Source organism: Xenopus tropicalis, chromosome 7, assembly GCF_000004195.4.
Source record: "Xenopus tropicalis strain Nigerian chromosome 7, UCB_Xtro_10.0, whole genome shotgun sequence".
Lineage (NCBI taxonomy): Eukaryota > Metazoa > Chordata > Amphibia > Anura > Pipidae > Xenopus > Xenopus tropicalis.
Window position 1 is genome coordinate 7543490 of NC_030683.2, and position 23248 is coordinate 7566737.

Genomic DNA, 23248 nt, shown 5'->3' on the forward strand with positions numbered 1-23248 from the left:
CAACCCGGCCCAAGGAAAGTCTCCCATAGGGCTCAATGGCACTCTGCAGCTCCAACCCGGCCCAAGGAAAGTCTCCCATAGGGCTCAATGGCACTCTGCAGCTCCAACCCGGCCCAAGGAAAGTCTCCCATAGGGCTCAATGGCACTCTGCAGCTCCAACCCGGCCCAAGGAAAGTCTCCCATAGGGCTCAATGGCACTCTGCAGCTCCAACCCGGCCCAAGGAAAGTCTCCCATAGGCTCAATGGCACTCTGCAGCTCCAACCGGCCCAAGGAAAGTCTCCCATAGGGCTCAATGGCACTCTGCAGCAAAAAGTTGCTACAATTCGCGCAAGTCGTAACGCTACGAAAAAGTCGCGACATTTTGCGAAACATTCGGAATGGCTACGAAAAAAAATACCGATCATTACGAAAAAAACGCATTCGGACGCATTCGGCCCGTTCATGGGTTAGTAAATGTGCCCCTTAGGATTTCTCTGGACTCTACTAAACAGTAAGGGTAGCCATCACCTGGGAATGGGGTGGGGATAGATTTATAATCAATTCTACAAATGGGTTATCGAACAGATCCCATGAGAAGAAAGATGCAGCAGAATGGGTTGGGTAGGTGCTTGAGAATGCTACATCATTTCATTTACACCCCCATCCAAAGGCTGAATATTTTTTAAATTGACTAAGAGCAACTGGGTTAGCGCGTGAAAGTACAAAGACAGCACCTTAGCGAGATAAGGGATCCCACGTTTGTAAAATCCATTCATAGTGTCGGTGTCAAATACAAGAGTTGCAAGTTGGCTGGTGATCATGATGGAGAACTGCTGAGTGACTTGAACCCCTGCCGGAGAGAAAAGGGCTAGGTTTAACTATATTGCTTCTTCCTCTTGCAAATCCAAAAACTGTTTGGCCAGAACTAGAGAAGACATGTGTGGCCCTCACAGCCACAGTGCATTCAAAGGGAGGAGCACCTGGCCAATAGCAGTGGGGCTTTCAAAGCCTGAAAACAATTGCCCCCCTAATTTAGAACCAGAGATCTAGAAACCCCCCCCCCCCATGCTGCAGGCTGTATATTAAGCATATAAGAAACTGTATTTGCTGCAGATAATAAAAGTGGGAATCATTCCAGCATGTGAATAACTAAATAGTCCAAATTTGCAGGAGGTTTAAACAATTCAGAGGGGTTAAAGCTCAGGAAAGCTACTGTGTTCTAACACTTCATAAAGGAGTTGAGAAGATTACCTGGGGCAACATAAAGCAAAAAGAAATTGCAATTTCCAATGTCCTGTTCCTAGCAACTTTGCACTTGGTGTTTAAAAACCTTCTCTTTAGTCCCTCTCCTATTTATATTCCAGTCTCTTGGTTAAACTTCTGCCTGGTTGCCAAGGTAAATAAGACCATAGCAACCAGAAAGCTGCCAAAATGGAGAGCTGCTGAACAAAAAGCTAAATAACAGAAAAACCACAAAAAATAAAAAAATGGAAACCAATTGCAAATTGTCTCAGAAAATCAATGTCTAGGTCATACTAAAGGCCAACAACCCCTATAACAAAGAAACTTTTGGAGGGCCACCATCATTAACTTCTGCCTCTGGGAACCACTAGAAATATTATTGGCCCCAATTCTAAATGAGGTTTTTCCATGCAGCAGCAATGACTTTGTGCCGGTACCACCTGCTCCCACTCAGGACTACCATACATTACAATACTACAGTGGGGTACAAGAGCCACCATGTTGGGGTCTCCCTACTCTCTAGACATAAGCCCACCCAATATGAAGACTGCAAGTACTTTAGACTAAGCTCTCCCAAACCTACTTATAAACTATAACTCCCAGAATCCTTTGTCAGTTTTAGCTCATGAGGCCTCCCACTTTATTATCCCACTCTGTGCCACCCACCCAGACACTCCAGCAGCTCAAACACAGGCCCCACCATTAGACTTACTGTTAGTGAAGCTCAGTCCCAGGCCTTTGCCTCATACTCATGGGATAGGCTTATAGGTTTTGCCACTCCTTCCCTTCAACTGCCACCAATGAGCCTCACTTGGTTTAGCACTGATTAGTGATTGCTTCCGAGGCTCCCATGATAGGGCAGCCAAACCCTATTCCTCTATGAGGCTCCAGTTTTATTGTAATTGTTAGTCTTTATTCCTTATCAATTAGTCCCTCCTCTATTTATATTTCTTTCAATCCACTGCCTGGTTGCTAGGTTAAATTGGACCCCAGCAACCAGATAGCTGCTGAACACAAAGCAAAAATAATGAAAAACCTGCAAATAATTAAAAAATGAAGACCAATTGCAAATGGTCTGTGAATAGTGCTCTCTATATCATTCTAAAAGTTAATGTAACACTTGTTTGGCTTAGATATGGCAAACCCAGGCTAGTAGCATGCTGTAGAGCATGTGTTACATGCGACCTTAATGCTCAGGAGTGGGCCTCCGCTAAGTGGGAGATAGATAATGGAGCTGAGGGTGTTGTTGAACTACAACTATATAGAGTAGTGTGGTGCAATAGATATAAATGGACGCCAGAGGATTGTTATGATAAACTATAATACAGGTTTATTGTCCAAGACACAGATGGTATCAGGGTATTATACTCACAGACACAGCAGATATAGATTGGGTCACAGTGATAAACAGCAGTTGTGACCTATAGGAACAGTATAGCCCAACATGGAGAAGTGCAGAGAAATAGCGGATAGCCCAGGATGGATGCCCTTTACTGGAACGGATCCCCTCCAGCCAACTATGGTTCAGGGGTAAGTACTGCCTGAAACCTACGTCTTAACTGGGGTCCCTACAGCAAGGCATACAGAGCCTGGGTTAGACTAAACCCTTACAGTCTCCTTTGATGGGGCTTGTGCTGCCCTTTCTAGCTAAACTGACTATGCTCACCTCTCCTAGAGGGTGCTATTATATATAACTGACTGTGCTGGCTTGTTCTCATTCACGGGGCCCTGTCCCCGACTTTTCACAGGGTATGAGGTCCCCTAGGGTACAAAATGGCTTCTGGGCCTATGTCCGGTCCAGGCTCAGTTGGGGCTCTGCCTAGGGCACAGCATGCAGCCAAAAGAGGAAGCCACTCCCTCCTGCCAGACACTATATCAGCCTGCAGGGGGAGTGGTCAACCTGGCTAAACCTATTAGGGATAGTGTTTCAACTATAGAGAGCTCTGCCCAATAACAGTACAGATGTGAAGAGGTAGGGAAGTAAAGCCATAGGGCACTTAACCCCATGGGTCCCTACATTAATCTAAAGTTGAAGTGCCCTTTTTAGGTTTTCACAAATGGCCGGAGCGGATCAGTATCACCCAAGTGACGTGGGGCAAGTTCAGGCCCCGGATATGTGGGAAGGTTTAATCACTTTTGGGTCTCCCTGCCACCTATAGGGCACATCTGCACTGGGGACTGGGTGGGCCGGAGATTCTGACAGGTGTTTCACTTTCTCCCCAGCCCCTCATTAGTCCATTATATCACTTTCCCCTTTGTGCAATGTAAAGCTCCTGGGGGTAAGTGCCCAACAACCAACTCCTATATACAGGGCAGCGACATTGGCACTAAATCCTATTAGTACTGTTGTTTGTAATGTTGCTCAGTAGGGGGCGCACGGGTCCAGCACTTGGATTTATTCCACTTGCCCCTGACTCCTGAGCTGTGTGGAAAGTATAAAATGTAAATACATTCGTACCTGGGCTGTAACTCATGGCAACCAATCAGTCGATTGCTTTCAGTGTTCAACCTGCAGCTGGCTGGAAAAATCTAATCTCTGATTGGTTGCCATTGGTAACTGCCAAGGTGCAGATATGCCCAGTGTTTATAGTGTGAAATTAATGTTCCCTACATAACACATGCTATGGGCTGATGCTGTACTGTCTGTGAGAAGCAATATGGCAGCTCCCACACATACATATAGAAATATGAATACAAAGAGAAGCCATGTTGTGTAGCTTGTGAGACTTTATTCCGGATCTGGAGAGAATTATAAGACCAAAGTGACGAGCCAGTTATTCCAGTAAGATCCAGTTCTCTCTGGATCAGGCGTTTTGGGGGGTCCTTACTCGGTACTGATGCATATATACAGTACAGTACTCATGGAACCAGAGGGGACAAGGGCAGGGAAGCTCCGAAATATGTTTTCAAATAAAATAATAAGAATAAATAGTTTGTGGCTTCACATAATTTGGGGAAAATCGCTACAAAATGATCCTAATCTGATTTCACTGACCCCGCCTCTTTCTCCTCTCAAACTATGGGGTATAAATGTGGGAGATTCTGACAGAAATTTCGTGATATATTTTGAAAGGAAATTGTAACCAACGGATAATTTATAGCCTTATAGGAAGCTATTCCCTCACAGATCCCCTGACAGGAATGAGGAGCTAAAATGGAGGCTATAACTGTAACAGGAAGTAGTGTGGGAGTGTAGGCCTCTGTCCAGCCATTGGCTGATGGAACCCAGCATGTGTGTGTGCCCTTGGTTTGTGTGTGAGCACAGGGCCTCATACCAGCCAGAGGGACTGGGAACTGGATATGGAATAGTTACATATTGGGATTACCCACTGGCACATACTTCTAGAAATATACTTTTGATATATTTTATAAAGAGACCTGCCATAGATTTTCAGCCTTTCATATGTAGCTCTGTGAAGAGTAGGGTTGCCGCCATTTTGTTCCCCTAATACTGGCTGGGAAATGGGTGGATGGGGCTGGCAAATGGTTGGGATGGGCGGGGAACAGGGTGAGCATTGGTGGGCCCAGTGTCAGACTGGGGTGCCAGGGGCCCACACACCACCAGCAGCTGAAAGGGTGAGAGAAGGGAGGAATTTATAGGGCATTATCTATATCTCCCAGGTCCCTATTAGTACTATTAGACTCCATATTCTTATGCTTCTGGGCATACGTATGGTACATATAAGATTAATAATTGCAAATGTAGGGGACTGAAGGTAGTTACCCTTTATTCAGGCAGTCCCCTAAACGTTCAGACAGCAAAGAGTGGGCTTAATTTACAGTATAGTTGGAAAGGGAAGCTGCTCCCTTTTCCTGGGATTAAATATTGTTCCTGGCAGTTCAGTAACTGGCCAGTAGATGTCATTGTTCTTTTTTTATAAAAGGGGAAGCTAACGTGTGCTCGGCTTGGCCTCACTAGGGTGGATGGGTGGAGTCAGGCCCAGTAGGTGCAGATAGTGTGAGGATAGATATGTAATAGCCACTCAAGGAGTAAGAGTTAGGATCAGGCTAGTTAGTGAGAAGCCAGAAGCTCCACAGAGGAGAATTAGAAGCATTAGAGTCCTGGGTGTTCCACTCTCAGGGTAGGGACACAAGTGTACAGACTTAGGGCCACTGTACCTAGCTTAGGTCCAAAGGGCCTGATACTGAGGACTGGCCACTTCTGATTCGACTAAATCCAATGTTCAAATATTGACCCCTGATGGGAATTGCTGAATACTGGCACTTCATTTACTTGTGACTGTCCCCCTGGAGGTTCTTCTACATTTCTGTTAATAAAGAGTTATTATTTGCATTTAAGAAAACCATGAATCCTTCTAATTCTCCTTGGTGGTGCCCAATTTATTTGTTCAACCCGTAGTTCTGTGCTACCCTTCCTCTAACGATCCGCGAGATAAAAAGGTTGCATGTTTATTGATTTGTTTGGCAAATGGATAGTTTCTTGGATCAAAGCACAGTCACCTTATAAATATTTCATGGGATATTATCATTTACCATTTCAGGCATAACGCCCAGCATGCAGCCCCCCCAATGGCTGGCACTTACTCTCCTTCTCAAGGATTTCTAGTTGGGAGGGTTCCTATAATATTTGGTCACTTGCTGGTAGTAGTAGCACCTGCAACCCATATATTAATTTTCAAGGATATCCTCATTTGCACCATAGGTAGAATGGTCTGGAAGTCACCTACTTAGGACATAATATGAGAACATAAGGGTCCACCTATTAGAACTAGAAGGTGGCCTGAAAGCTACCTCATCCAAAGGTTTACAAGAAGAGGAGATTCAACTAAGTCTACAAGTGTGCTGGTCATGTTGATGCTGTAGGACAAGTGTTGCTGGGCCACATAACCATGAAATAAGTTCTTTGCAGATGCCAAATAAGGGCTGTGAAAGGCTATTTGGTAGTCCCATGTGGACTGCTGGCCTGAAGAAGGCTCTACTTGGAGTCAAACAGTGTTGTATGTATATTCCAAAACTTGTCTTCAAGCCAGAAATGTAAAATGGCACCTACTTTGTCAACCCATAAGAAGTTGTAGACTTGTCAGGAGACACCCCTGGAAGATGGTAGACATAAGTCTTTCAGCCTTGACAGTATGGCTACTGGAGCACCCCAATACTTGTAGACTGTTAAAAAAATAATGTAGGCCCCTGCAGAGTATTGTGTATTTGTTGTCAAATCAACATCAATTTATTAGTCCAGAATGTCTGAATCTGTAACCCTAAAGCCAAGCAGCGTCCATTGTAAAGCCAGATCGGATTAATTTACTAACCCAACCCACAAGGTGTCACTTTAAATGAAGAACATGCAATTGTGTAACATCTTGTCATTACACAAGGGATCAGATGGAACAGCAGGTTGGCTCCCTGTTCCACAATTAGTCTATGGACTTTATGGACAGCAAAGTCTTTGCAAAATTTTAGTTGTTACAAAATACATTAAAGGATGAGAAGGGTGTGAACATGACTTTATTATCTGTTTAATTAAGATGTTTACACAACCAGAAGTGGAGCAGCCGACAGAGTGCCGAGTACAAAGGGAGTATCCCCAATATACTTAGTGAATTGTGATGTAAAGAACAGGAACCCATAGGAGTAAACCTGGTTCTGCAGAGGTCTCAGTGCACTTTGGCTCAGCCCGTGTATATAAAGAGTGCTAGTTAAAGGCAAAGGAATGGGAGATGAGCCAATGGGAATAACTGATATAAAAAGCAGGAAATGTAATGCTTCCTTATAGGCCGGGCCGGGAGTAGCCTCATTCTCCATGGGTATAAAGACAAATCAGATGGGAATTGTTGAGCACAAGGAGTGTGAGGTTGGGAATTACATCTGTTCTAACATGGGGGGGGGGGGGCAGCAATATTTCCTGAAAAATAAAACAGATGAACAGGGTGAGTACAGAATGCCAATAACAGCCAGAAGGCCACTAAGCATAACATTGGGGGCTTGTTATTAGCCAAAGTAAGAAGGGAAAATTGAAGGAAAATTGCAAAGGTCAGTAGCCCGGCAGCAGCTCTACTTACTTTATTGCCCCCCTGAGCAGGGGTGACTGTATGCCGCATAGCCATTTTGATCTGTAAGAAACAATACCAGGAGTATGAGCTGAGGAACCCTCATAGGAAGAACATTACAAGTCTGAACCCTTAAACTCCATCCAGTTATCTGTCAGCCCCCCCCCCAGCAACCCCACTTTACCTGTGTCGTAATAGTCGTAAGCATAAACAGAGCTGGGCGCCACATTCAGCACCCGGTTACCCATCTCCATCTTCAAAGGGAGCTCAACTGTCTTGCTGGAAACCTAGGGGGAACCACACACGATTGGGAAAGGCATTATTACTTCTTTTTAGGTTAATAAGTCCTAAAATAGAGAAAACCCACTGTGCTGTCTATCTGACAAGCTCCCCAGGCTCCCTGTCAGCCCATTACATTCTGAGAGAAAAGAAGTCATTCCCTTACAGTAACACTGAGCAAACTGGGTTAGTTACTTTACAGCACGGATGGGATTAAGCTACTGCTTATAATGAATGTATAATCCCCGTCTGTGTATTTTATACAATAGATACATTCAAGGGGTTGGTCACCTTCAAATTAACTTTTATTACGATGTAGAGAGTGATATTCTAAGACAATTTGCAGTTGGCCTTCATGTTATATTATTTGGGGGTTTTGAATTATTTCGCTTTTTTTGTTCAGCAGCTCTCCCGTTTGGAATGTTAGCAGTTATCTGGTTGCTAGGGTCCCATTTAACCCAGCAACCAGGCAGCGGTTTAAAAGAGAAACAAAAATATGAATAGAGGAGGGACTAAATAGAATGATAAGTAACAAAAAGTTACAATAACAATGAAATTGTGCCCTCACCATTTCTTTAACATACTAACATTTAACCTGCAGGGAGGTTCAGAGGGAGAAGTAAGGGGGAAAGTGACATCATGCATAGTGACGTCACTTCCACTTCCCACGGGGGGGGGGTCACTTCCACTTCCTGTTTAGGTCCCTGGTCCAATGACAGCCCTGGTCATAGGCCTAAGACTAGCCCAGAGAGAGAGATAGAGGAGAGGAAAGACCCTATAAACATAGGGAGGAGTTCACTTACAGAGCTTAAATACAGGAAAACATGATTGTTCTTCAGTTCGTATCTGGAAATCAATTTTTCATTCTCCAGCTATAAATATAATAAAAAGGAGATCATTTATAAGAACAAAGTTATTTGATATAATCAGCCCTTTTATTTCATCTATGAGCTTTGTTGGGTCCCCAGGCGACGAAAGAATAGCGGCAGGCGACGAAAGAATAGCGGCAGGGGACGAAAGAATAGCGGCAGGGGACGAAAGAATAGCGGCAGGGGACGAAAGAAAAGCGGCGGGCGACGAAAGAAAAGCGGCGGGCGACAAAAGAATAGCGGCGGGGGACGAAAGAATAGCGGCGGGCGACGAAAGAAAAGCGGCAGGCGATGAAATAGAATAGCCGTGGGCTACAATTTTTTTGACGCACAACATTTCCGCCATTTTGGATTTAATAGTTAAATGATTCCCTTTTCTCTGTAATAATAAAACAGTACCTGTACTTGATCCAACTAAGATATAATTACCCCTTATTGGGGCAGAACAGCCCTATTGGGTTTATTTAATGGTTAAATGATTCCCTTTTCTCTGTAATAATAAAACAGTACCTGTACTTGATCCCAACTAAGATATAATTACCCCTTATTGGGGGCAGAACAGCCCTATTGGGTTATTTAATGGTTAAATGATTCCCTTTTCTCTGTAATAATAAAACAGTACCTGTACTTGATCCCAACTAAGATATAATTACCCCTTATTGGGGGCAGAACAGCCCTATTGGGTTTATTTCATGGTTAAATGATTCCCTTTTCTCTGTAATAATAAAACAGTACCTGTACTTGATCCCAACTAAGATATAATTACCCCTTATTGGGGCAGAACAGCCCTATTGGGTTTATTTAATGGTTAAATGATTCCCTTTTCTCTGTAATAATAAAACAGTACCTGTACTTGATCCCAACTAAGATATAATTACCCCTTATTGGGGCAGAACAGCCCTATTGGGTTTATTTAATGGTTAAATGATTCCCTTTTCTCTGTAATAATAAAACAGTACCTGTACTTGATCCCAACTAAGATGTAATTACCCCTTATTGGGGGCAGAACAAGGCTATTAGATTTATTCAATGTTAAAGGGACTTTTAGTGGCCTTCTGGATATCGGGTCCTGTGCCTGTATTGAAAAGCAACCCAAAGAGCAAAGAATACCTTAGGGTGACGGTGAGACCAATAACAAATGCGACTCCATTCAGGCAGTTTCCGGAGGATGTTACAGACACAGAGAAAGCAGAATTGTCTTTTGGCACCGGGATGTTGAATTGCACAGTACTCTGAAAATAGAAACCACAGAAGTTGGTAAATAAATGTATTTATGGGTTTCTGTTCTAATGGGACACTGTTACCCCCAGCAGGGAATTCCTCAAACTCTCACCCTTCTTACCTGCACCAAACAGCATCCTGTGCCACTGACATCAATGGCATATTGCCCAGGGACTGCGGGGAGTGGCTGTCTCTGTACTAAGAGCCTGTTAGTTTGATTCAGTGTCAGTTGTCCAACTTGTCCATTTCCGCTCTTGATGACCACATTGTGATTGGCGTTAGGTTTAAATATCAGAAGACCATAGGCGGCGAGAGCCTCTATTGCCACCACTGTGTCCTGAAAGAGAATGGGGAAATAGAATATGAATGAAAATGTCATCCCTTCAGAACTTCTTGTTTGGCCCAAGGGGAGGAGCAAAGCATACAATCCATTTAGTATCATATTTGAGAAGGATTATTTCAGAAAACACAATAAGTGAAAGTCAAGAATATTGAAATGAAGGGTTGAACGAGGGAAAGATGGGGCATAAATAGTCTGAAGTTTCTCAGGCAGTTAGAGAATGGCCATTACCTACAGGCATAGGACTGGGTAGAGAATGTATAGTCACAGGTCTCCTCTCAGTGGAACATAAGATTGGACATTAATAGTGGCCATACACTGGAAGATTTGCTCATTTGGTGAGGTTGCCAAGCAAGTGGATCTTCTCCAAAAATGCCAACATAAAGGTGGGCAATATTGGGATAATAACTGTTTGGCCCTAAAGCCAAATGATTGAATTACAATGACGGGCATAGGCACTGTAGGATTTTGGGCCGCATTAACAAGCTGATGCGGTCTCCTATCCAACGGAAAATCAAACCTGCCCTACGAGGCCAATTTTCAGGTAGGCCCTTCAGGGCAGATGTATGGGCAGATAAGCTGCGGAATTCGTCTGAAGGACCTGCACCTTTAGGCAGGGTCGGACTGGGGGGGTGCAGGCTCCCGCCCCAAGGGCCCTGCAGGTGCCCCCTAACCCCTCCAGGGGCCCCCCCGCAGGGCCCCTACCCGACGTCCTCCACGAGCGCACATAAATTTAACGCATCAGGGGAGGAACAGTCGAGCAGGGGGAGCGCCGGCAAGGGTCAGACTGGGCCGCCGGGGCCCACCGGGATTTTTCCCGGTGTCACGGTGGCCCAGTCCGACCCTGCCTTTAGGCATTTATAGAAAGGGGAATCAAGATGGACTGATAGCCACAGGAACAAATGGCCTTGGAGGGGAGGAAGGCCTAGATGATAGCTTTATAGCTGATTTGCAGTGAATCTTATGGCACTGTGCCCCCCCCCCCCCATAGTGTATTTCAGTTAGTAATGGTTCTTCGGGTCATCAAGATAGTATTTCAATAACTCATGGTCCTGCGAATAACCCAGAGTGCATCTCAGCTGGTAAACACTCAACAGCACTGACCCTGTCATTATGCCAACTGGACATGTCAAACCAGTACAATAGAACCAGGAGGAATCTGAATTAAGACCCTTATGGATCTGCCCCTCTTCACTCATTTTTAGTATTTTTGCTTTTTCACTTACCTGAGTTGACCTGAAGCCTCCATATGCGTTCATCTGGCGGACAAGCCAAATTGCTATTTGAGCCATGTAGGTAAGGTCATCCTGGGTGACAGTGGAAGCCTGGGGGCGCTGTAAGGTGCCACAGACAGTCACTATTTCTAGGGCTGGGGGGGGGCTGTTTGTGCCTCTGGGTACTGGGAATGCCTGGGGGCGCTGTAAGGTGCCACAGACAGTCACTATTTATAGGGCTGGGGGGGGGGCTGTTTGTGCCTCTGGGTACTGGGAATGCCAGGGGAGCTGTAAGGTGCCACAGACAGTAACTATTTATTGGGCTGGGGGGGCTGTTTGTGCCTCTGGGTACTGGGAATGCCAGGGGGGCTGTAAGGTGCCACAGACAGTAACTATTTATTGGGCTGGGGGGGCTGTTTGTGCCTCTGGGTACTGGGAATGCTAGGGGGGCTGTAAGGTGCCACAGACAGTCACTATTTATTGGGCTGGGGGGGCTGTTTGTGCCTCTGGGTACTGGGAATGCCAGGGGGGCTGTAAGGTGCCACAGACAGTCACTATTTATTGGGCTGGGGGGGGGCTGTTTGTGCCTCTGGGTACTGGGAATGCCAGGGGGCTGTAAGGTGCCACAGACAGTAACTATTTATTGGGCTGGGGGGGCTGTTTGTGCCTCTGGGTACTGGGAATGCTAGGGGGGGCTGTAAGGTGCCACAGACAGTCACTATTTATTGGGCTGGGGGGGCTGTTTGTTCCTCTGGGTACTGGAATGCCAGGGGGGCTGTAAGGTGCCACAGACAGTCACTATTTATTGGGCTGGGGGGGCTGTTTGTGCCTCTGGGTACTGGGAATGCCAGGGGGCTGTAAGGTACCACAGACAGTCACTTTTAACGGGCAGGGGGGGCTGTTTGTGCCACTGGGTACCGGAATGCCAGGGGGCTGTAAGGTGCCACAGACAGTAACTATTTATTGGGCTGGGGGGGGGACTGCCTTTAGGCATTTATAGAAAGGGGAATCAAGATGGACTGATAGCCACAGGAACAAATGGCCTTGGAGGGGAGGAAGGCTAGATGATAGCTTTATAGCTGATTTGCAGTGAATCTTATGGCACTGTGCCCCCCCCCCCCATAGTGTATTTATTGGTGGGGGGCTGTTTGTGCCTCATGGTACTGGGAATAACCAGGGGGCTGTAATACCACAGACAGTCACTATTCATTGGGCACTGGGGCTGTTTGTGCCCTGGGTACTAGAATGCCAGGAGGAATCTGAATTAAGACCCTTATGGATCTGCCCCTCTTCACTCATTTTTAGTATTTTTGCTTTTTCACTTACCTGAGTTGACCTGAAGCCTCCATATGCGTTCATCTGGCGGACAAGCCAAATTGCTATTTGAGCCATGTAGGTAAGGTCATCCTGGGTGACAGTGGAAGCCTGGGGGCGCTGTAAGGTGCCACAGACAGTCACTATTTCTAGGGCTGGGGGGGGGCTGTTTGTGCCTCTGGGTACTGGGAATGCCTGGGGGCGCTGTAAGGTGCCACAGACAGTCACTATTTATAGGGCTGGGGGGGGGCTGTTTGTGCCTCTGGGTACTGGGAATGCCAGGGGAGCTGTAAGGTGCCACAGACAGTAACTATTTATTGGGCTGGGGGGGCTGTTTGTGCCTCTGGGTACTGGGAATGCCAGGGGGGCTGTAAGGTGCCACAGACAGTAACTATTTATTGGGCTGGGGGGGCTGTTTGTGCCTCTGGGTACTGGAATGCTAGGGGGGCTGTAAGGTGCCACAGACAGTCACTATTTATTGGGCTGGGGGGGGGCTGTTTGTGCCTCTGGGTACTGGGAATGCCAGGGGGGCTGTAAGGTGCCACAGACAGTCACTATTTATTGGGCTGGGGGGGGGGCTGTTTGTGCCTCTGGGTACTGGGAATGCCAGGGGGGCTGTAAGGTGCCACAGACAGTAACTATTTATTGGGCTGGGGGGGCTGTTTGTGCCTCTGGGTACTGGAATGCTAGGGGGGCTGTAAGGTGCCACAGACAGTCACTATTTATTGGGCTGGGGGGCTGTTTGTTCCTCTGGGTACTGGAATGCCAGGGGGGCTGTAAGGTGCCACAGACAGTCACTATTTATTGGGCTGGGGGAGCTGTTTGTGCCTCTGGGTACTGGGAATGCCATGGGGGCTGTAAGGTGCCACAGACAGTAACTATTTGGGCTGGGGGGGGCTGTTTGTGCCACTGGGTACTGGGAATGCCAGGGGGGCTGTAAGGTGCCACAGACAGTAACTATTTATTGGGCTGGGTGGGGGGGGGGCTGTTTGTGCCTCTGGGTACTGGGAATGCCATGGGGGCTGTAAGGTGCCACAGACAGTAACTATTGGGCTGGGGGGGGCTGTTTGTGCCTCTGGGTACTGGGAATGCCAGGGGGGCTGTAAGGTGCCACAGACAGTCACTATTTATTGGGCTGGGGGTGCTGTTTGTGCCTCTGGGTACTGGGAATGCTAGGGGGGCTGTAAGGTGCCACAGACAGTCACTATTTATTGGGCTGGGGGGGCTGTTTGTGCCTCTGGGTACTGGGAATGCCAGGGGGGCTGTAAGGTGCCACAGACAGTCACTATTTATTGGGCTGGGGGGGCTGTTTGTGCCTCTGGGTACTGGGAATGCCAGGGGGGCTGTAAGGTGCCACAGACAGTTACTATTTATTGGGCTGGGGGGGGGCTGTTTGTGCCTCTGGGTACTGGAATGCCAGGGGGGGCTGTAAGGTGCCACAGACAGTCACTATTTATTGGGCTGGGGGGCTGTTTGTGCCTCTGGGTACTGGGAATGCCAGGGGGGCTGTAAGGTGCCACAGACAGTCACTATTTATTGGGCTGGGGACTGTTTGGGCCTCTGGGTACTGTATTTTTTATCCCAGTCTGGACCTGACTGAAGTTCTGTATCTCTGTACAGCTTCTGACTGGCCCTCAGGTAGGGGCCACAGACTTGCATAGTGTGTGCAGGAACCAGCAGAATACAGAGGGGGGGCTATCCCACTTCATTTGCTGAGGCAGGACAACTTTTAGGGTTACATATCTCAGCTTTCATAGAGCTGCTGTACTTTTCAAGTCCCGAATCTAAAGATACAGACAGGCTTTATGGGACGAGGAGAGGGTTCCTACCGCTGGCTGCTGTATCTCCCACAGGCTGTGGCGGGGGGCTCTCTGCCGGGGGTAGTAGAACAGTGTCGGATGCAGCCTGCTTCTCACGTTCCTTTAGCAGTTGAGGGCTGCCCACCTGTACAGAAAGAAATACATAGTATTAAGGGGTAAATTAACTTTAAGTATAATGCAGCGAATACTATTCTGAGACAATTTGCAATTGGTCCTCATTTTTTATCTGTTGTGGTTTTTTAATTATTTCACTTTTTGTTCAACGGTTTGTTCAATTTGGAGTTTCAGAAACTATCTGGTTGCTAGGGTTCAGTTTAACCTAGCAGTCAGGCAGTGATCTACAAGAGACAGCAGAATATGAACAGGAAAGGGCCTAAATAGAAAGATAAGGAATAAAAAGTAACAATAAAACTGGAGCCTCACAGATCAGTCTTTTTTAGCTGCCGGGGTCAGTGACCCCATTTGAGGGCTGGAAGGAGTCAGAAGAAGAAGGCAAATAATTCAAAAACTAAAAGAAAAATAATTATGAAGACCAATTGATTAAGCAATCTATAACATACTAAAAGTTCATGTAAAGGTGAGCCACCCCTTTAACCAGGCAGAATGGATGTTGGAGAGAGCAAGAGAGATGAATCCATAGGCCAGCCCATTCATGCAGTGGGTGGCAGGTTAGCTGACTTGCTACACAGAGGCCAGAAACAGGGCGGTACTTACAGGGAAAGGCTCCGCCCCCTCCTGGATTACAAAACCCTCAATGATGTGAGTCAGGATCTGCGGCTTGACAATGGCCTGGGGAGGCTTGGAGTCGCTATGCTGCCGGGAAGATATTGACAGGGCAGGGACACTGGTGGGAGCCAAAACCGTAAGGGTGGGGGAGACCTGGGTGGCGGCCTCTGGCTTATCTGAAAGAGAGCACGTAACATTGCGTAAGCAGTCTATAGTTACAGTTTCACTACAGTAAAGGAAACCAATCTGAGAAGGAGAGAGGCAGTCTCAGCTTAAAGAACAGAATCACAAATCATAGAGCATCTCTCTCACCGGCTGGGGTGCTGGTCTCCTCAACAGTTGGGGGGGCGTCAGTGGGCGGAGATGCTTTGACAGGCAGCACAGAGGGATCGTCCCTGTCATCCTCTACCTCTGCCTTCCTCTTCCCTGGACCAGATAGTTTTCCCTAAGAGCCAAAGACCAGTCTGTTAGTTGGGTTGGTCAGAAAGCAAATCATTGCCAGTTTGTGCCCTGTGACTTACCTGCAGAACTCCATAAAACCCAGCTTGGCTTTCCTGCACTGCGCCGGCCACCACAGAAGCAACAGGGGCAGGAGAAGGGGGCAGAGTCAACTGTGTCATGGAGGATGCTTGTGAGGGAACTTGAGTGGCCCCCAAGGCTAATGCCTGGGCCTTGCTGTCTGGCACCCACCAGCTGTACGGGGATATGAGGCTGGCTGGGGGAAGGTATAGGAAGGGGCCTGGTGCCTTGGGACGCTTTAGCCCCCAGGTGACCTTGAAGATTTAGGGGAGGCACGCCTTTGCCGGGCTGCTTGGGCTGGATGGGTACAGGAGCTTTAGTGGGGATAGCAGACTCGCTAGTTGCCTGCAGCATCGGTTGCACCACCAGGGTTTGTTGGGTTCCAGGGGTCTGTAGGCCTTGCTGGGTGGCAGGCTGAGGCTGGGCGAGCTGGAGGTGAGTAGAAGCATGGAGCAGCTGCGACTGTCTGTGCTGATGGATAGCAATCTGCTGCTGAAAGACCACTTGCTTCTGCTGCAGCACCGAGTGCGGCTGGATGTGTACGTGGCTACGGGGGGAGAGAGAGTTAAAGGGCACAGTGGGAAGGGGTTGCACAGAGAAAAGAATATAAAGCACACAAAGGGAACAAGCACAGAACAATGAACAAATAAAGTGAGGCCAGAGAGAAGGTGAAGGGAGGAAATATGAAAAGAAAGAAAAGAGAAAGAATGAGTTAAGTATTGTATGAATGCACAAAGAGAGACTATCACACACACTCCCAACATACAGGCCATAAAGCAGCGTGTGAAATGTCACAATAGTGTCTATGTACGTACAAACATGTATAAACACAACAACTGACACACTCCCTTAGGCCTCTTTATTAATGGAACCCCCAGACCTGAAACAATAATAATTCTTCTATCCCCTCCCTTAAAAGCAATCAAAACCCTCCCCCCAACCCCCAGGTCCCCTACATCAGACTGGCACCACGAAGCCTGCTGGGAGTACGTGTGCTTAAAGCCCATCCCATACCTCAACCCCAAGCAGCACAAGATGGTACATTTTTATATTAGGCACCCATAGTAAAAAGTGATGCGAGGAATAAGGGTGAGTTTAGTTCTCCTTTAAACCAGCTTCCATAACGGCATCTACACCTATGTAATGGTACTAATAATTAATGATGACGACTGATAGGAAGGATGCCTATTTGACAGATTCTGCAGCTCATCTGCCAGTGTATGGGACCCCCCACCCATTTTATCACATTGTCACCACCCCATTAAAACGTTCAGCAAACAACAAACCAAAAGGAAATCTTAGGCTGAAGAGAGGAAGGTGACTTTGCTTAGTGGAAGTGAAGGCATTAAGAGAAATCACACCCAAGGTGTAGGGCTAACGTTTTCACACAGCTTTCTGGCCGCTACTAATGGTTCACCTTCAGAGGAGCTGGCTGGGAGATAGTAGCTCCTGCTGCTGAAGTAGTTGCCGCAGTCTGTTGGCCCCGAACAGCAAGATTCTGAACCTGGGAGAAAAATAAAAAGGTGTGTCATTTGCCTACTAAAGCCCTGCTGCCCTAAAACCCCAAAGAACTTGGCCCTGACCATAGATAGGTAGCTAAAGTCTGTTATATTCTCCCAACTTCTAAAAAACAATGTCTTTAAAGGGGCAGTAAACCCTGCTGCACGGCACTGCTCAACTAAACTTTACTCAGTTGTTGCTGGACTACAAATCCCTGAATAATGTAACATATAATATAGCTTGAAGCAAGCTGGGAGCTGTAGTCCACTGACATCAGGGTTGTATTTTTAAAGCAATACTGCACAATAAAACTTTTCTCCCAACCTGCACAGCGAGTTGCCAAAATCGGCCAACTCTTTTGCAAAGGATTCAGGGTTTGCCAAAACCTGAAAATAGAGGATTCTGTGCATCCTTACTTTAGAGTGATGGGACAAAAACCTGATCAAAAACCTTACAATCCCCTCCCCTCCTTTTAAAGAGAATTGCCATTGTAGAAATAGAGAAGACTTTTTGGAAGCTTTCATTTCCTCGTGCTATTGGCCCATTTAAGACAATATATAAAGCTGTGTCTTGCATAGAGGGAGCGACTAAATCCAGAGAGATAAACCTTACTTGATCCGAGTCCTGATGCACTCCTTGGTTCTGGGGAGATGTCACCTCCTGCTGGACAGCTACCGACCCATTGGGCATTAAAATGAGCTGCGAGTTCAGTGGAACCCCACGCCCAAGAGACCGGTTGACCTGTAGAAGGTTCCCTAGCTGTGGCTGCTGCAGAAGAAGAAATAAATAAATAGATATATCTATATCTCTCTCTCTAGATATCTCACTCTATATATATTATACACATCCTGCATCTTGAGTCTGAATGTGCCTGTATAAGATGCAACTTACGCGCAGGTACATCTGTGTCTGTGACTGGCCAAGAGGCGGCGAGCTGGCATTACTAAGCAACACTGACTGTGTGAGGGTAGTGGCGCTGGGGGCGGTGACATTCTGGGTACGGCTCAGGAGCTGGGCTGAAGAGCTTGTGGAAAGGTTAGCCTGCTGGAAAAGTACATCATAGTTACATTAATACCCCATAAATAAAACAGAAACACCACCAATATCAAAAAATAATGAGCAGAGACTCACCGATCCCTGGGTGGTGTTCGTCTGCTGGGCGGAGCCTGTGTTAGGGGATGCGGCCTGCCGACTGGCAGCTATGGTTGCCTGTTGGTAGAAAGTACAAATGTACTGTTATAAAGGGTTTTCTATGAACATGTATATGCAGGCCTTACAGTGTTTATTCCTGCAGTGACTAGAAATCACCGTGCCAGGATGCCAGTTTGCATTTTTATTTGATTGGAATGGAGTATCAACTTGATGGAAACTCAAACAAAGAATGTTCTACATGCGTGTACAGGTGTATATACGTTTTTGGTTATTTTTCCCTTTCCTGGATTTAACATTTAACTGGAATTTATGCCATTTAGGCATGGCCCCCTGGGAAATGTAAAATCACTGTTCTACTGTATCATGCTTGGCTTCAGGAACCTTTAACATCCACATATATATGTTATGGCTCATACGTAGATAAAGGGGAACGCCACCCAACTACAACTTAAGCTTTTTAAAATGTAAACATAATTTCAAGCAACTTTGCAATATACATAAAATATGCAGCCTGTTCATGCGCTTTAATGTAATAATATGGTTTGGAACAGTTCCCTAAGCCCCGCCCCCTGTTCCCCTGCTGATCTGGCTGGCTACTTTGTGACTCCAATAAAATGCAACAGTAGTTGCCTGCCCTCAGCCTGCCTCCTCCCAATCCCACAATCCCCTGCAATAAGGAAAGGGACATGGCAGTGCACTGCATTGTGGGTTATGTAGTTCCTACATGCTGCCTGTAAGCTGTGGAGAAGTTGTTACAATCAATGTTTTAGTCCCTCCTCCTCTGCCTGTATATCCAATGATGCAGAAAGAGAAGAACTGTTTTGCAGCTGGATTTCAGCCTATAAATGGGATTTATTCCTACTGTATGAAGGAACAGATTACAGGGATAGGTATAGTAGGGTTTCTGTGTTGTGTGGGGCTCTTTAACAAACTTTGATTCTGAAGCTGAAGTTCCCCATTAAGACATCTTGCGATTCAGCTTTGGTCTTCCATTTAGTACAAGTCCTCCTTTCTTAGCTCTGGACACAACCATACGCAGCTTGGGCCACAAACTCAAGGAAAGTCATTACAGTTGAAACACTTACTTGCTGAACGGCTGCCAGGCTGTGTAGTTGCGCATTACTCAGCTGCTGTTGTAGCATCAACTGGTGAAAATACTGAGCAGCATTGGGCTGTCTGTGGAGAGCTTGCAGGGCCTGTGGCAGAAGCACAGAGACTTAATCAGCAACAATAAATGATTTTGCAACAGTCTGGCTGTCCCAAGGGATTGTCTGAAATAAATATCAAGACATTTTGACAAAACCAAGCAATTCAAGGTTTCACAAACCTGTACAGCTTGCCGTTCATACAGGGACATCTGGGATATCTGAGGGCGTGTACTGCTCCCCGACGCTGAGCTCCCATTGGTTGAGCTGGAGTTCTGTTCACTCTCTGTTTCCATAGTGGGACCTTCACCTGCAAATCACAAAATGTTCTAATCAGTCAGAAGCCTGGGGGATAGAATAGTGTATCATCACATATGGTTAAAAGGCCACTATACAGTGGTGTGAAAAACTATTTGCCCCCTTCCTGATTTCTTATTCTTTTGCATGTTTGTCACACTTAAATGTTTCTGCTCATCAAAAACCGTTAACTATTAGTCAAAGATAACATAATTGAACACAAAATGCAGTTTTTAAATAAAGGTTTACGTTATTAAGGGAGAAAAAAAACTCCAAATCTACATGGCCCTGTGTGAAAAAGTGATTGCCCCCCTTGTTAAAAAATAACTTAACTGTGGTTTATCACACCTGAGTTCAATTTCTGTAGTCACCCCCAGGCCTGATTACTGCCACACCTGTTTCAATCACTTAAATAGGAGCTACCTGACACAGAGAAGTAGACCAAAAGCACCTCAAAAGCTAGACATCATGCCAAGATCCAAAGAAATTCAGGAACAAATGAGAACAAAAGTAATTGAGATCTATCAGTCTGGTAAAGGTTATAAAGCCATTTCTAAAGCTTTGGGACTCCAGCGAACCACAGTGAGAGCCATTATCCACAAATGGCAAAAACATGGAACAGTGGTGAACCTTCCCAGGAGTGGCCGGCCGACCAAAATTACCCCAAGAGCGCAGAGACAACTCATCAGAGAGGCCACAAAAGACCCCAGGACAACATCTAAAGAACTGCAGGCCTCACTTGCCTCAATTAAGGTCAGTGTTCACGACTCCACCATAAGAAAGAGACTGGGCAAAAACGGCCTGCATGGCAGATTTCCAAGGCGCAAACCACTTTTAAGCAAAAAGAACATTAAGGCTCGTCTCAATTTTGCTAAAAAACATCTCAATGATTGCCAAGACTTTTGGGAAAATACCTTGTGGACCGACGAGACAAAAGTTGAACTTTTTGGAAGGTGGGTGTCCTGTTACATCTGGCGTAAAAGTAACACAGCATTTCAGAAAAAGAACATCATACCAACAGTAAAATATGGTGGTGGTAGTGTGATGGTCTGGGGTTGTTTTGCTGCTTCAGGACCTGGAAGGCTTGCTGTGATAGATGGAACCATGAATTCTACTGAAGGAGAATGTCCGGCCATCTGTTCGTCAACTCAAGCTGAAGCGATCTTGGGTGCTGCAGCAGGACAATGACCCAAAACACACCAGCAAATCCACCTCTGAATGGCTGAAGAAAAACAAAATGAAGACTTTGGAGTGGCCTAGTCAAAGTCCTGACCTGAATCCTATTGAGATGTTGTGGCATGACCTTAAAAAGGCGGTTCATGCTAGAAAACCCTCAAATAAAGCTGAATTACAACAATTCTGCAAAGATGAGTGGGCCAAAATTCCTCCAGAGCGCTGTAAAAGACTCGTTGCAAGTTATCGCAAATGCTTGATTGCAGTTATTGCTGCTAAGGGTGGCCCAATCAGTTATTAGGTTCAGGGGGCAATTACTTTTTCACACAGGGCCATGTAGGTTTGGATTTTTTTTCTCCCTAAATAATAAAAACCCTCATTTAAAAACTGCATTTTGTGTTTACTTGTGTTATCTTTGACTAATAGTTAAATGTGTTTGATGATCAGAAACATTTTGTGTGACAAACATGCAAAAGAATAAGAAATCAGGAAGGGGGCAAATAGTTTTTCACACCACTGTACACTTCCTGCTAAATTGTGCTTAGTACAGGGGAATCCCTATGCTGCTATAGTTTTATGGTATCTCTCTGTACAGGCTATGAGCAAACTTAGGGGGCTGTTCCTGCTGAATTGTGCTTAGTACAGGGAATCCCTATGATGCCATAGTTTTATGGTATCTCTCTGTACAGGCTATGAGCAAACTTAGGGGGCTGTTCCTGCTGAATTGTGCTTAGTACAGGGGAATCCCTATGCTGCCATAGTTTTATGGTATCTCTCTGTACAGGCTATGAGCAAACTTAGAGGGCTGTTCCTGCTGAATTGTGCTTAGTACAGGGGAATCCCTATGTGCCATAGTTTTATGGTATCTCTCTGTACAGGCTATGAGCAAATTTAGGGGGCTTTTCCTGCTGAATTGTGCTTAGTACAGGGGAATCCCTATGTGCCATAGTTTTATGGTATCTCTCTGTACAGGCTATGAGCAAACTTAGGGGGCTGTTCCTGCTGAATTCTGCTTAGTACAGGGGAATCCCTATGTGCCATAGTTTTATGGTATCTCTCTGTACAGGCTATGAGCAAATTTAGGGGGCTGTTCCTGCTGAATTGTGCTTAGTACAGGGGAATCCCTATGCTGCCATAGTTTTATGGAATCTCTCTGTAGAAACTTTTCATATTGATACTTGAAATCAAAGGGGAAATAAAATGAACAAAATGTAAATAAGAGCAAGTTAAACGATGATCTTTCCCAACACTCACCAAGGTGAGAAGTTTGATAGAAAAATGATTCAATCCATGCAGAGCTTCAGTTCCCTACAAATCACAGAAATGATTAGAGAGGAAAAACAAGTTGAAGTCTTGAATCCTTAAATACTAAAGCCCCACGTCATTCAGGATTACACCTCTGTGTAAATAATACTACATACACGTGTGTGTAACAGTCGTACCTCAGCTGCCCACTCTTTATCACAAAGCTGCATTTCCCACTGGTAAATATCAGATATTGGGGGGCCCGTTCCCTACCATGTACTGATAAATACTCTGTTTTACCCAAAGTACCTCAGTTCCAAACCAAGGGGAGTCATGTGAAGTTGCCCCTTTGCTGCTATTACTGCCCTTCTGTGCAACCCCATTCTGTAGGGCCTGGCTCTGTGCCTGGGGGGCATTATTGTGCTGAAACAGGAAAGGGCCCCCCTGTCCCACAAAGTAGGGAGCAAGAGAAAGCCCCCCTACAGCTGACATTGTGCATTCAGGCAGATAGTGCTTGCCCGGCATCTGATGAACTTGTATGGCAGCCTTGCAGTTGGTCAGTCCCTCCAGGGTAGTATTTCCAATGGGCACCGCTTGGCATTGCCTATGGTTCTAGGCTTGTGTGAGACGGTGAGGGCAATAAACTGCAATTTCCTACATGAACAGCAGAAACAGTCCAACCCCAAACATTGACCCACAACTGCATGTAAATAAAGCCTAAAATGCTGTGTGGTTACTATGGTCAGTGACCTTGGCAACCAGACTGATTGTGAGGCTTATTTAGGTGAGTAAAAGCCATAAGGGAATACACTGTGCCCCTAGTCTCATTCTGCAGTGCAAAACTGTATTGTGTTTGGCTTTATGCATATATCAGAGATTCTCACCCAAGCAATTAGTAAGTAGGGCAGTGTATAATGATCAGCAGCATGTGTAGCGCTCTGTTGTCTCCCCCACTAGCGCGGGAACATTGATCTCCCACAATAACCCAAGATCTCTCCTAGTTTATTATCAGGAACTCTAAAGCTACCAACGCTATACAGCTGCCCAATGTTAATGGAACACGCACGCCAATAAATCAATGTATTAAGCAACCACCTAATGGGCTCACCTAAAGGTGGCCATGCACGGTAAGATTGGCCGTTTGGTGAGGTAGCCAATCAAGCAAATGGCGTCCATCTTGGGTGGGTGATATCACGCCAATGTG

The 23248-nt window shown here is 46.1% G+C and overlaps 1 protein-coding gene and 1 pseudogene across 2 annotated transcripts; both read right to left on the reverse strand.

The window, feature by feature from the left end:
• Nucleotides 1–438: 438 nt before the first annotated feature.
• Nucleotides 439–22113, reverse strand: LOC116412130 (annotated as a pseudogene).
• On the reverse strand, nucleotides 6671–9884 carry LOC116412050 (murinoglobulin-2-like). Of its 2 annotated transcripts, XM_031905423.1 has the most exons (6): nucleotides 9721–9884; nucleotides 9489–9610; nucleotides 8313–8381; nucleotides 7415–7517; nucleotides 7243–7293; nucleotides 6671–7085 (listed from the first exon to the last, which is right to left on the reverse strand). In XM_031905423.1, exons 1-5 carry the CDS (start codon nucleotides 9734–9736, stop codon nucleotides 7244–7246), a joined length of 360 nt encoding a protein of 119 aa, XP_031761283.1. In that variant the 5' UTR covers nucleotides 9737–9884; the 3' UTR covers nucleotides 6671–7085; nucleotide 7243. The 2 variants fall into 2 exon arrangements, with proteins under 2 accessions (XP_031761283.1, XP_031761284.1); XM_031905424.1 differs by lacking the exon at nucleotides 8313–8381.
• Nucleotides 22114–23248: the final 1135 nt, after the last annotated feature.

What these genes read in the sequence shown, in the direction of transcription:
- LOC116412050 (XM_031905423.1), bottom strand. An exon ending in GGTCTCACCGTCACCCTAAG is followed by an intron (nt 8,382 to 9,488) that starts GTATTCTTTGCT and finishes TTATATTTATAG; the next exon opens with CTGGAGAATGAAAAATTGAT. An exon ending in TTTTCCTGTATTTAAGCTCT is followed by an intron (nt 7,518 to 8,312) that starts GTAAGTGAACTC and finishes GGTTCCCCCTAG; the next exon opens with GTTTCCAGCAAGACAGTTGA.